General features: G+C 29.7%; 1 protein-coding gene across 3 annotated transcripts in view; it reads right to left on the bottom strand.

Moving 5' to 3' along the window:
• The window catches only part of LOC142325204 (uncharacterized), a 188,519-nt gene that overhangs the window by 29,916 nt on the left and 145,329 nt on the right, over positions 1–13,274 (bottom strand). For all 3 annotated transcript variants that reach the window (XM_075366649.1, XM_075366647.1, XM_075366648.1), the window contains exon 6: positions 9,096–9,727. In XM_075366649.1, coding sequence (XP_075222764.1) covers positions 9,096–9,727 — 632 coding nt within the window. The remainder of the gene's footprint in view (positions 1–9,095; positions 9,728–13,274) is intronic.

Raw genomic sequence — 13,274 nt, 5'->3', positions numbered from 1 at the left:
AAGGTAAGCGCTAACATAGGAATGTGTTCCTGGAAATCAGTTGATTTTTTGAAATATTATTATAGAAGAAGAATTTGTCTTTATTATTAATTATTATTCAGTTTTCTAGTAGATCTCACCGAGTGAACATGTAAGTTCTCTCAAATTATACATGTATGTTTAATTTTATATGTAACGCATTAGCAGGAACGCTAAACGTTAATAAATAATTATTGAAATGAATATTCAATAATTATTGTTAATAATACAATTAAATGTAGATGTAAATATTGTAATACTAACTCTGTAAAAATGTACTAACTGTATAAAAATTTGTTTTTTAAAAAGGCAACTACGTTAAGTAAGAGTTAAGTGAGTGAGTGAATTGAGAAAATCCTTCTTTTATTGAGTTATTAATGTAATATTAGAAACAAAAATAAAAATTCAAATTCGTTTTCAACCGATTTAACTTAAAAAAAATTGAAAACAGTGGTCATACCAATCGGGCAAGTGCTTTTGCATAGGGTTTACGTTGATTTATATTCATTTTAGTTGACAATTTCTATAAAATAAATTATTATTATTATTATTATTTCTATATAAATTATTATATTATTATTAAATAAAATTATTATATTAAATTATTATATTATTCTATATAAATTATTCCTCACATTTATGATAGAGTCAGAAATAATAACATAATAAATCTGGATTTAATACATTAGATTAATTAATATAAATAAATTACTGTTAGCATTATTATTATTATTGCAAATTATTATTAGATTAAAATTATTTTTTTAATTAATTTTACCCGTTAGTAATATAATTAATGACTGTACTAATGATAAACGGAATTACAGGTACTTTAAATGTGACAATAGCAGATAATGTAATGGAACATATGCGTAAAGGTTATTACATTATTATGGCTATTAAATTTGACAATAAATCTCTTTTCCTTTCTATCACTAGCTCTCCCACACTTCATATGTATTCGTATAAATCATAAATAATAATAGCGACAATTTTAAAAATAAATTTTAGTTTTTAATTTAATTTTATTAATTAAGAACTCATAAAATTCAATTTTTATAAAATTAATTTCAATCAAAATCAAGATCTTTTAAACCTTATAAGAAAAAAAATTACTAAAATAAGTTTTAACTTCATTCGATAAAAATTATGTAATCATAAATCTAACTAATATTAATATTAGAAATATTCTTAAACTTTTATTTTCGTTTGACAGATTAACATTTTGTAATCGCGTTTTGTAATATTCTAAGGGTACCGTAACAAACCAATATTTAAAATTTTTGCGTATCAGTAAAAGATTTGTAGTAAAATTTTCAAGTATTTCGCTAGATTCGTATTACAACTATTAGTTCATTTTGTAACAGCAGGTTAATATAACCTGCTGTTACATTAATATTATAGGAACGGTCGCTCTTGTGTCAACATTTGTCTACTTTTCCTGATGCGATTGGTTGTAATATATAATATTCATAAATACAAAGCTACATTTTTAAATAAATGGAATGTTTTTAGTAATTTAAACAAGCTTTGTATCTTTTAATTTTAGGTGGTGAATTTTATATATGAGCAGTATTCTGACAATTTTTCTATAATTTCTTTTACGTTTTAGACAGAACAATTCACGAAGAATATACCAATTTCAGGATATATTCTACTGGTAAAAATAAAGAAGAAAGTTTACATAAATGTAGGTTCGAAAACGGTTCATTATCGAGTGTCGGGTGGCAAAAAATTTCCCCTGATTTCTGCGTCTTATATATAAAGCCAAACTGTAATTATTGAGACCGAAATTAAGAGGTAAATTGTTTTATTGATGTGTTTTTTTTTAATTTGATTTTTAGTAAATTTTGGTGCTTATTCGTTTCTCTCCCCCCAAAAGTTTGGAATTTTTTCACCCGTCAAAATAGCAAGAAATATTGATGATATTAACAATAGCCAGGTTGGAGAAATAACCCGATAACACACTAACATGCTGTTTTATACCGGCCATTTTATATTCTCCATACTAAGATATTTTACATATTAAAAATGTAAGCTTGTATTTTTAATATGCTTATAAGCATTAATTTTTAATTATTATAAGTATAATTACAGATATTATTATAATTATTGCTTTTAATTACAGATATAAATTATAAATATAATCTAACCAAACTTTACCTACACTCGCTTCGCTCGCTAATCTCGACTGATTAATAGTATTGTTTTAATAATTTAAATAATAAATAATTGCAATAATTACTGAATTTATTATTTAAATATTTAAAACATTACTGTTAATTAGTCAAGGTTAACGTGGGAGCGTAGGTTAAGTTTGGTTAAATTATATTTATACAATAAATAAATAAATATGAATGGTTATAAAAATGGTAATATACATATATATGTCGGGTTATTGGGTTATTTCTCTAACCTGATTGTTGTTAATATCAATATTTCCTGCTATTTTGAGTTATTTCCAGGTGCAAAAGTTTGCAAATTTTGCAAACATTTGAGCGGGGGAGAAACGAAAAAGTATCTATTTTTTTTTTTTTTTATTAAATTATTATTTAATTCTTTTGTTTTGAAATATTGAAAATTTCGATTTGTTTAATACCTAGTTAAAATCTGTGACATTTTGATATCAAAAAGAAAAAGAAAATTATAACGAAATATGTTACTTAATTTTTACAAAGTTTATTTAAAAATGATAGCTGTTTTGGTAAACAGTACCTTCTCAGATGTTAGTACAAAATTCAAAAGCTTAAAAGAATAAAGAAAATACAAAAAAAAGGTAAAAACACATAAAACCAAAAGAGATAAAGTACAGTAAGAAAACGAACAACAATAGGGAATGTAATAAAAAAAATGTAACAGTAAATACTATTGGTCAATACAGAAAAAGGGGTGGCACTTACAAAATGATAGAAAGTCCATTTCACATTTATAAGTTTAATAACGGTGAAGTATTCAAGTTTGATCATTTAAAAGGAAATTAGAATTTTTAGGTTTATTAATTTCCAGTGACTAAAAGGTTCAGTTTCAAATCTTTGTTCTCAACATGAAGTACTTGAAATTACAATTAAAAACACCATTTTATTAATTAAATGACATGCATAATTAGCAATCCTCATGTTATTAGGAAAACAAGATTTGTGGCCAGATACGTTTTTCAAAAGATCTACCAGTCTATCCAATATAAACTTATCTCAAGAACCAGATTCAAGTCAGTAAACTCCTAGTTTTTTTAAGTTTAACAGTTTTACTTTTGTTACCCTTAATGAATAAAGAATAATCATATTTGAAAGCAATATCAAAATCTCTGTTTCTGAAAAATTTATTAATTTTCTGTGTGGGTTTGTCTATAAAAGTGAGTGTGTGAAATTTATTTTATTGAAATGAATTTCTTGAAGAAGGAAAAACTTTGCTAATTGCAATTTTGTATAATTTATTCTGAAACAGTTGATCAATAAGACTCGTTTGGTAACCATTATTCACAGCTATTTGTCCTATAATATTAAGTTCTTTCTCAAAATTATCATCTGATATCGTTTATTTTATACTTTGATAGGTTTTGTTTTTAATAAACTTCAAAATAGTTACGTTTGTGTTTGCTTTTGGGGACTTTATTCATACCATTCTACTCGAAATCAAATTCTCTATTAGTTTTGTTGAAAACGTTTACGTGTTTATTACCTATTTAACAAAGTTATTTTAAACTAAACGTAAAATAATGTATTCTTCGAAACGAATCGTTTGCCTTTTACCCCAGATATCTCAATGAATACTAGAAATACAACTCTGGAACTTATTTTTCCAATTTTCCAGGTCAAACTTCAAATAAAATCACAGCATTTACCCCCTTAATTTGACTCCCCAAGAATTACAGTCTGGCTTAATTTTACAAGACGCAGAAATTGAGGCAAAATCTTTTACCAGCCGAGACGCGCTAATGAAGCATTTCGAACCTACGTTTATATGAAATTTCTAATTTATTTTCATCACTAGAACATGAATGAAAATTTGCTACATTCTTTCTGAATCATTCTAGATATTTATGCATATTTTCTTAAATAAAATTTAAAACAGAAGATATCAATAAATTTGTAAATTTCACAAAACAACAGACTTACTTACTAAACAATATTTCAAAGAAGGTCAGTCTAATTTTGAGTTACATTATATAGTTTTTTAACTTTTATTTATTTTAAACTTCTTTCTTTTTGTATTTATTATTATATTTGCTTTGACAATTAAAAAAAAATAAATTCAACATCTGTTTGGAACTTACAAAAAAATAAAAAAATCGATAGACGTGTGTGTATCTTTGTTTTGTGTACACACACACACACACACACACACAAAATTGATACAGAAGATCTAAAAGGTAAAAGGTATCGATAGAAATTAAATTTTTAATGAACTTTTTTCGAATAAAAATTTCTTCAAGACATTAATGATAGATAATGTTAATTTTTAACGTAAAATTGAAATTATATTAACATAATTAAAATTTTTTATTTATATTTACAGAAGAAAAAAAAATAATTCAAACATCTCAGGGTAGGATAAGCATTAAAAATATTTAGTGTTAAATGTAGGTGGGATGAAAGGATAATAAACTAGATTTACAAAAACAATTGTTTGAAGTTCACCGATCAGATAGAATTAGGTTTAAGTATCGATGAGCTGGGAAGAGCTTGTGTAAACGAGGCCATGAATTATCAGACGTGTAATACTACAGAACAATCAGGTACGTAAAAACACTTAACTCTACTAAACATTGGGTATAATAATAATCGATTATTTATAGACTAACGGTAAGCAAAGTTTGTACGTTTGGAAGAAAATTAAATTATAATAAAATAAATAGATTTAAAATATAAATTGCTTGAAAAAAGAAAATGACTATAAATTGTCATTTTTAAGACCCAACTACTATAGGTCATACTGTAAGAAATTTAGATCCATAAAATTACCACCTGGCCCAGAATTATTATAAAAGGAAATCGAATCAAATTCTGATATTTAATTAAAAATTCTTTAAGTTTTTCTTCAGTAAAATTTTATCTTTTTAACTATAAACATTAACAAATCTAATTCTTTCACACCTTTAACTTGATTCAACGATTTTTTCTGCTATTTATAATTCCTTTGATGACCGAGCAATTTCTAAAATTGAGTTTTTTAGTGTTCTACAAAAGTTGTAAGAATTTTTGTAATATATGTTAAGCAAGAAAATTAGTAAATACTTGTATGAATAGTAACATCTATAAAAAATATGGAAGGTTTGATGATATAAGCTAACTGATTGTAAAAAAATATTATTACCAAACAGTAGAAATAATATCATATAAAATATATAATAATACGTATTTATAAACCGTTCAAATAAAGGTTGCAGTGTTAAGTAAATAAAATAAAGAAAGGAAAACACTAATGATAATGATGTGGTTCAAGAATATTCCATTTTTATTTTTTATAGGAAAATATTAAAGCAAAGAAACATTTTAAAGATTAAAATTAAAAATTGTAATATTCTTTTGGAAAATAACAAAAAATAAGTTAGAAGAAATGATAACTTATTCACACAATTTTACTCAGAAACAAATTCTCTACAAGTTTTGTTTTTAGACGTTTATGAATCTATAACGCATTTAATAAAATTATTTTAGGCCAAATATAAAATAGTGTGTTTATAATACTGAAAATACAGTTCTGGGACCTATTTTTTCAATTTTTCAGGTGAGATTTTATATAAAATCATTAAATTTATCCCTTAATTTTGGTTCCAGGAATTATAAACTGGCTTAATTTTACAGAAGGTGCAGAAATTAGGGCAAAATTTTCACCAGCCGACACTCGCTAACGAAGCGTTTCCGAACCTACGTTATTATGAAATTTCTTCATTATCCCTTTACACGAACATGCCCTGAAAGTTTGGATTTTTATTACTTTACGTTCGGGATTATTCGTGAATTTCTCTGCATATGAATTCATTCTTCGGAAAAATTTCCGTATGAAAATAAATATGAATAAAAAGTAATAGAATGAAGTAAAATAAAGGATAATGAAATATAAAATTCTTCCCTACTAAAGGGCATTTGTATGTGTGTGCGCCCCCTTAGCTGAGAACATATCGCTCGAACATGCATCGATCGAACATATTGCTCGTCAAAAAATCCTATTTGGTTATAACTAATTATCGAGTTAAAATATAATGCCTGTAATTAAATTACGTAATCAACAAAATTCTATTGTAGTAAAATACATTATTATCTTAAAAAAACGGAAAAAATCCGAAATGACACTATTTGAGTAGCGCTTAGAAGTAACAAGTAGTAAGTTACTTGGTGTGCACGCCTCGTTACCTTTCGTAACCGCTACTAATAAAACAGCGTAAAAATAAACTATTAGCCTATTTACCATAGTACAACAAGCCCGACATTAATAGTTCTAATAACTATGTGAACAAATAACTTCCATTTGTTAACGTGCTAATTCCAAAATGTAACAGCCCAACCACGTTAACAAATTACTTTGGTATTAGTAGTAGTAATAGTACAACCCTTTGGTAATACCAAATGATAATAATTTTCAATTTTTTTTGTTTGTCTTGGGGAAGGAAGGAATTTATGTAATTTTTTTTGAAAATATATTGGTAAAGATAAATAGTGAATATTTTTCTGAGACAATATTTTCAATATTCAATACTTTCAGAGACATCCGAAAACTGTGTGGTATGAAAACTTAATTATCATTCCTCTTTTTTTATCTTTTAGATTTAAATAATTTCTTTATGTATTTCCCACATCTTAGTCTAAACAGCGTTCATAATAAATTGTAACACAACCAGTATAATGGATCAGGGTAACGGATCTCTTCCAACTAAGAAGAAAGAAAGAGAAAATAATAATGCAAGGAAGAATCCAAAAGGAACTAAAACGGATACCTTTCACAGTCTAACAGGTCCGTTTAACAATCTGTTCCTTGTAATACAGACAATGGCACCTCCAACAGCTGTTGTCCAACAAGAAGGGTTACCGAACTGGAATAAGAATATATAGGAAAACGTTAGGGCACGGACGATGAAAGTAATTACGCTTCAACAGTTAAGGAATGAGGCAGGTACTGGTTTTGCAGGCCAGTGTGTATAAATAATGCCGGGACCAGCGGGAACAGTCAATAATTAAGCGAGTAATTCTGCAAATAGTGCTGCGAGGCCGTGTTCGACGTAGTCGCGATAACAGTGAGTAGTTCTGTTAGTAGTTTGAAGCGGTTGTGGTGACGGCAATATCAGTAAGCGTATGGTAACAAGCATTCCAGTGTGGACAGTGGTTGAATGCAGGAAGTTGAAAGTTTAAAGGGTTAAAATGGAGTAACAGTGAAATTTATCCCAACAAATGAAGGTATCAACTTGATTTTTAGTGTGTGTAATCTTCATGTGAATATTTAAAAATTAATTTTTAGATTTTTTTTAAATTCCGAGTTTAAAAGGTTAAAATGGATTTGAGTTTTTTTGAAAACCGGCTATTTCTTGTCATTTCTCGGTAAAAAATGAAGACAACTTGATTTTTTGTGATTGTCTAATTTTTAAAAATTCGACCTTGAAAGTGGTGAAGAAAGGTAGAAAAATTTCGAACAGTGATTGAAAATATTTCCCATTTCCCATTGTACTAAACGAGATATTCAGTAGATTTGGGGTTTACAGATACTCTTCAGATAAATACTTAAAAACCAATTTCGAGTTTTTTGAAATTCGATTTTTTTAAGGGGTATGATAGTGTACGGCGCGGCGACTCAAACAAACAGTCACTACCACTGTTACAGTATGTGCGACGCAACTGGCTGCACTTTTTTTTTAGAGTCCGCCGGGATTCGAACCCGGGACCGGATAAAAGGCCGAAATTCTACCACTCGTGCCATGGAGGCCGGCAACTGGCTGCACCTGCCTCCGGTTACTTGACTAAAAAAATAAAATAAGAAAAAATTTAATGCGACAGGAAACGCAAGTAACCATATAGAGCGGGCGAAGCCGCGAAGGGGATGCTAGTATACATACAATTAGGGTGTATATTTATATATACGGTTACTAGTTTCTGTCATTCAATTAAAGTATTATATAAATATTGAATTTTTAAATTCAGAACTTAATTCGATGTATTTTAATTAAATACTGTAAAAGTCACTGAATTATTACTATTGCTGTACTTTCACAGAATTAATAAGAGTTAATACCTTTATCTTCTGGATTCTCTACTCCCTCCTCTCCCTTACGTTCCCCACAGAAAAAAAAACAACAAACACACACACACACACACACACACACACACACACACACACACACACACACACACACACACACACGCGTGTATATATATCATGTAAAAGTAAATAGACATCATAGTTATGTTCATCATTGAACATTGATTAAATTTCGCACCACTGACAGTCCAATTTCCGCTTTAGCTTTTGTCGATTATGTAACTACAAATTTCCTTGTTCATATCTGAACTGCATCAAGAATAGTTAAACAATGGAGTGTTCTCGAGAACATTCTATTATAAGAATTCATTACCATTTACTGTAGATATTTAAGTTTATATTTCAATACCCCTTTATCTTGAAAACAATATTCTTTTTGTTTCTTATCGTTTCATTACTCCAAAATTCTTCGCATTTTACAACGAAAATAAAATTAGAAAAAATTGATTTTTTTTAATTATTAAAGTCAGTTAAAATAACTTAGTTACGGAAATTAGTAACTTAGTTCGGAAACTTTAGTTTTATTTTTCCTTTAAAATTACATCTTCGCTAAATTATAAATTTGAATAAAATTATCATAATACTATGCTAAACTGTTCAACGTAATTTACATGTAATTGTGGATCTATTAAAATAGGATGATGTTTCTTTCAAGTTTTCTACTACACAAAATCAGACTTATAACAGGTTGAGTCTATTAACTGATCACGGAAATAACTTGACATAATTGAACAAAATTTTAATACCTAAACGTAGATTAATGTTGTAAGTAAAAGAGTACAAAAACTCATACAAACACACACATAAATACTGAAAATATATTAACATACCTCTATCCTGAAAGTCCATCCCTCGAGGCTAAGCAATCTTAGACTAGTATTTTTTATAAGAGCTTGACAAACTAGTTGAGTCGGCCCATCGTCTAGAACTAGTCTTTGAGAACCGAGGTCTAAAAGCTGTAAAGATGAATTATCGGCTAATCCTAGCAGTACAGGAAGAACTTCCCCTAACCGTGTACCTCCTTCTAATCTCAAAGCATCTAAACAACACGACCGACGTATAGTTTCACCGAGACAAAGGGCATCTTCAGCCCCTAATAGGCACTTACTAACGTTCAAACTTCGTAACTTACAACTAGGATCGCGTATCGCTTCAAAAACATCATGAAATCCGGAAGTAGAATGGAGTGCTGCATCGCAGGACGGTAACGGATGAAACAATCTTTGAAATAGTATCGAATCGGAATTTCTTTTTGAATCGGTCGTCCCATATCCGTCTAATACCAGCTGTTGTAAAGGTTGCCGTGGAAGAGTGGCGGGTCTTGTTAGGCTATTATAAGCACCGATTACTCCTCTTGGTAGCGAACTGAAGTAGTAAGAAGTAGTCGAACTAGTTTTAGGCGATACTTGCTGCTGTTGAACCTTAGAACTGTGTTGGCCGGAACTGCTAACGCTGCCAGATCCTGAAATAAATACAATTTTATCTAGTAAGAAAACATGTATATGATACTAAATAGTAAATCAACTGTTTACAACTTGGTGGGTAAAACACCTACCGTAGAGAGTAATTGCCGAATCACCCCAACGAAGACAACTGAATTATAGTTGTTTAGTGTGTATAAAATGGTTCTAGACAATTATAATTTTGTTGACTTATTAAATCTTGTCAAATAGTATAGCTACGTAGAATGAGATCTATGAAATTGCTGTAGTTTGCTACAAAAAAAAATTGATCTTTGAAGAATTATTTCTTACCAACCACAAGATAAAAAAAATCGAGTTTTCTACTTTATTGTACTTTTTTCTTCTACAGTTTGTTATTATTATTAACAGGTACAACTTGTCTGAAAAAAAATCGTGGTAATTGCGGTAATTTACAAATAAAAATTATACTGCTTTTCTCTTTCTCTTCCTGGTAGTGCAATTCAACGTTCGATAACTTTGTTAAAAGTTTATTTAAAAAATTATCGTTTAAAATATAATTAAGAACAGAATTGTACCTACCTAAATATTTTAAAACTTTCCCGATGTTCAGATTCAACTTGGACGCCATTTAAAAAAAATATTCTATTACGGTTCTCAATAAAGATAGGAATTCATTTTTTTTGCATTGAACTACGTGGTTAGACAAAGGCATTACGGTACGTAAGTATTTTGATAATTTCTATAAATAAAATTATTATAATTATATATATATATATATATATATAATTTATTAAATTATTATAATTAATTATTTTTAATTATTATATTTAATAAAATTCATTATTATGGTAAGAGATGATAAAAGAAATGTGAAAGAAAGAACTTTCATTAAAATTAGTGGAATCTCATCTATTGTTACAGAACAGCATAGGTAGTTGAGCGCATAAAATTTAATCTTATTGTTTAATTGTTTTGACTTTATTTCTCACTGACGATCGAGAGTGCTACTTTTTCTCCTGTAACAACTGCTACTTTGGATAATGTAAGCGTTCAGATTTTTTAAACTTTAAAAATGTGAACTCCTGACAATTTTTACAATTTCTTATGCAACAAATGCTAATTGTCACGACCTATCCATGAAATCGGCTCAGATAGGAAAGAATATTTATGGTACATATGGTCAGACGAAGAAGGGAAAATCAAAACTCTACCTAAGATGTATTGGGAGAGTTATGACGTATAAAAAAAATTTACATCATTCAAAGATTCATTAATTGACCTACGATGAAACTTATTAACCAACATTAATCATTATTCAACGGACGAATTTAGCATTATCTTACAGTAGTGTCACAAGAAGGCATAGTTGCAAGATCTGGGTAATCTCTTTCCTTGGTAATCTAATTTAGAATGAGAGCGTTTGTATGGAGAATTCTAACTGAATAAATTAATTATACTTTTTCGTGATTATTCAAAATTACTTCCCTGCTAGATGAAAGTATGTCTTAGTCTAGATATGAAATAATTTCACGATTAATCGATCGAAAAATCTGAGGAAAATATCTTTTTGCTTGTTTTATTGTTAACCTGCCTAACGTGAGGATATGGAAGATTAAGTAGAAAAACTGTCTACAAGGATTGGCAAGCCAGGTGGGATTCATCCACGAATCGTTTGGACGTATCGTTTGAACGCGCACATTGAGCCGTAGGCCGAGAGGAAGTTTGGCGAACTGGGATTCTGGCTGACACAATTCCTGACCGGCCATGCGATCTTTCGTTCAAACCTGTGTGGATGATGAAGAGCTGAAGACCCCTTCTGCGTCTCTGTCGCGAATTAGACATGCCAGAACACGTGATTTTACAGTGCCCGTGGTGGGATGAAGAACGCCGCGACTGTACTGCAGTAACTGGGTATTTCGAGGTGGGGACGATCATTGGAAAGATGTTACGCAGTTCGGTGGACTTCGACACTGTGACGGGTTTTGTGTCGGAAATACTGCAGATGAAATATCGGGAAGCGAGGGGATGAGGGATAGCTCCGTACGGAGCAGCCGTTCGCTCGTGCTTGTACGAATGGGCGGTGGTGATGAAGTGCGGGGACTTTCGAGCCCCTGAGCTAAAAGACAGTCCAGAGGGGGCCGTCTCTTTGGGGATGCCCCCGTTAAAGGCAAAGCACAAAGGACTGAGTCCCGGTTGCTGGGTGATGGAGATCGGGAACGGCATAGCCGGGTCTGGCATTTCCCTCGTTTGGTGACTAGAGGCAAAGGTATCTCACGGAACCATTGAACCGTGTTCATGCTTAATTGGGGGTCCGGTTCAGGGGGAAAAAAGGTAGCGAAAAAGTTCCGGCCTCTGTGGCGAGAGTGGTAGCGTCTCAGCCTTTCATCCGGAGGTCCTGGGTTCGAATCCTGGTCAGGCATGACATTTTCACATACGCTACAATCATTCATCTCATCCTCTGAAGCAATACCTAACGGGGGTCTCGGAGGCTAAAAAAAAGTAAAAAACTTAGGCAGTGTAAGAAACATCTTAACAGTGTCTCTTGTTAGAGACACTGTTAAGATGTTTCAAATAAGATGTCAAATTGTTTCATGTTAAGATGTCAAATCGTATGTTTACTATTTGATACAAGATTTTTCAAACTATTTTATGTTTTCATTGTCAATGGAAGTTCCTACCTTAAGCAAAGTCATTTTAAAATCAATCCATTTCTATTTTCTCACATTTTTATAATAATTAGATAATTCGTCAGCTGGATATGAAGTATTTTTCATGTCCACATATGAATTTTTTCTCCAAAGGCATATAAGATGAATATAAAAAAACGATTTCATCAGCCGGAATTAAAAAACGCAGGAAAAAGGAGAGGCATCCTAGATTAATATACAAATGTAAATAAGTCTCTTCTGATAACCTAAGAAACTCAAACAATACATACTTTCAAATAAAAGAGATGGGAAAAAGATCTAATTAAATTAAATTTAATATTAAAGAAGTAAACACAAATAAAAATTCGTTTAGATATGACTTAATAACTAAAGATTGTTCTCATGTACCGGTTCAACTTGTTCTTTTTTAGATCAAAATATTTGAAAATTAATTCACTTGAAACAGTTGTCATAAAAAAATATTTTCCAATCATTATTTTATTAATTGAATAATTATTTTAATTAGTTACACATAAACGAATAATTCATGTAGTGTAACTAGTTTCTTGTTTACCATATATTAATCTTGCTTATCGCAATATAAGTTAATTCAAATTATTTACACAGACCTTTACCATTTATTTATTCTTGCATTTCTTTGCCGGTGTAGATTTATTTATTCAAAACATTTTAAAATTTCTTTCTGTTTGGTTTTATTTTTAATTATTTACACGTAGTAATTTTCTGATATTTTGGAAACGCCAAAATAAATAATGGAAATACGAAAAATAAATAAATTTTGGCTAGGTTGAGGTAAGTGAAAACAAATACAAGTATTGATTTATTAGTACGAAAAATTAACAGCGCCACATAATAAATCTGTAGTAAATCTGCCAAAAAATACACTATTTCAATATAACATAAAATCGGAAAAATG

The sequence above is a fragment of the Lycorma delicatula genome, chromosome 5 (assembly GCF_047948215.1).
Source record: "Lycorma delicatula isolate Av1 chromosome 5, ASM4794821v1, whole genome shotgun sequence".
Taxonomy (NCBI): Eukaryota; Metazoa; Arthropoda; class Insecta; order Hemiptera; family Fulgoridae; genus Lycorma; species Lycorma delicatula.
The sequence above is the reverse complement of the archived record's forward strand: the minus strand, read 5'-3'. Positions and strand labels throughout refer to the sequence as shown.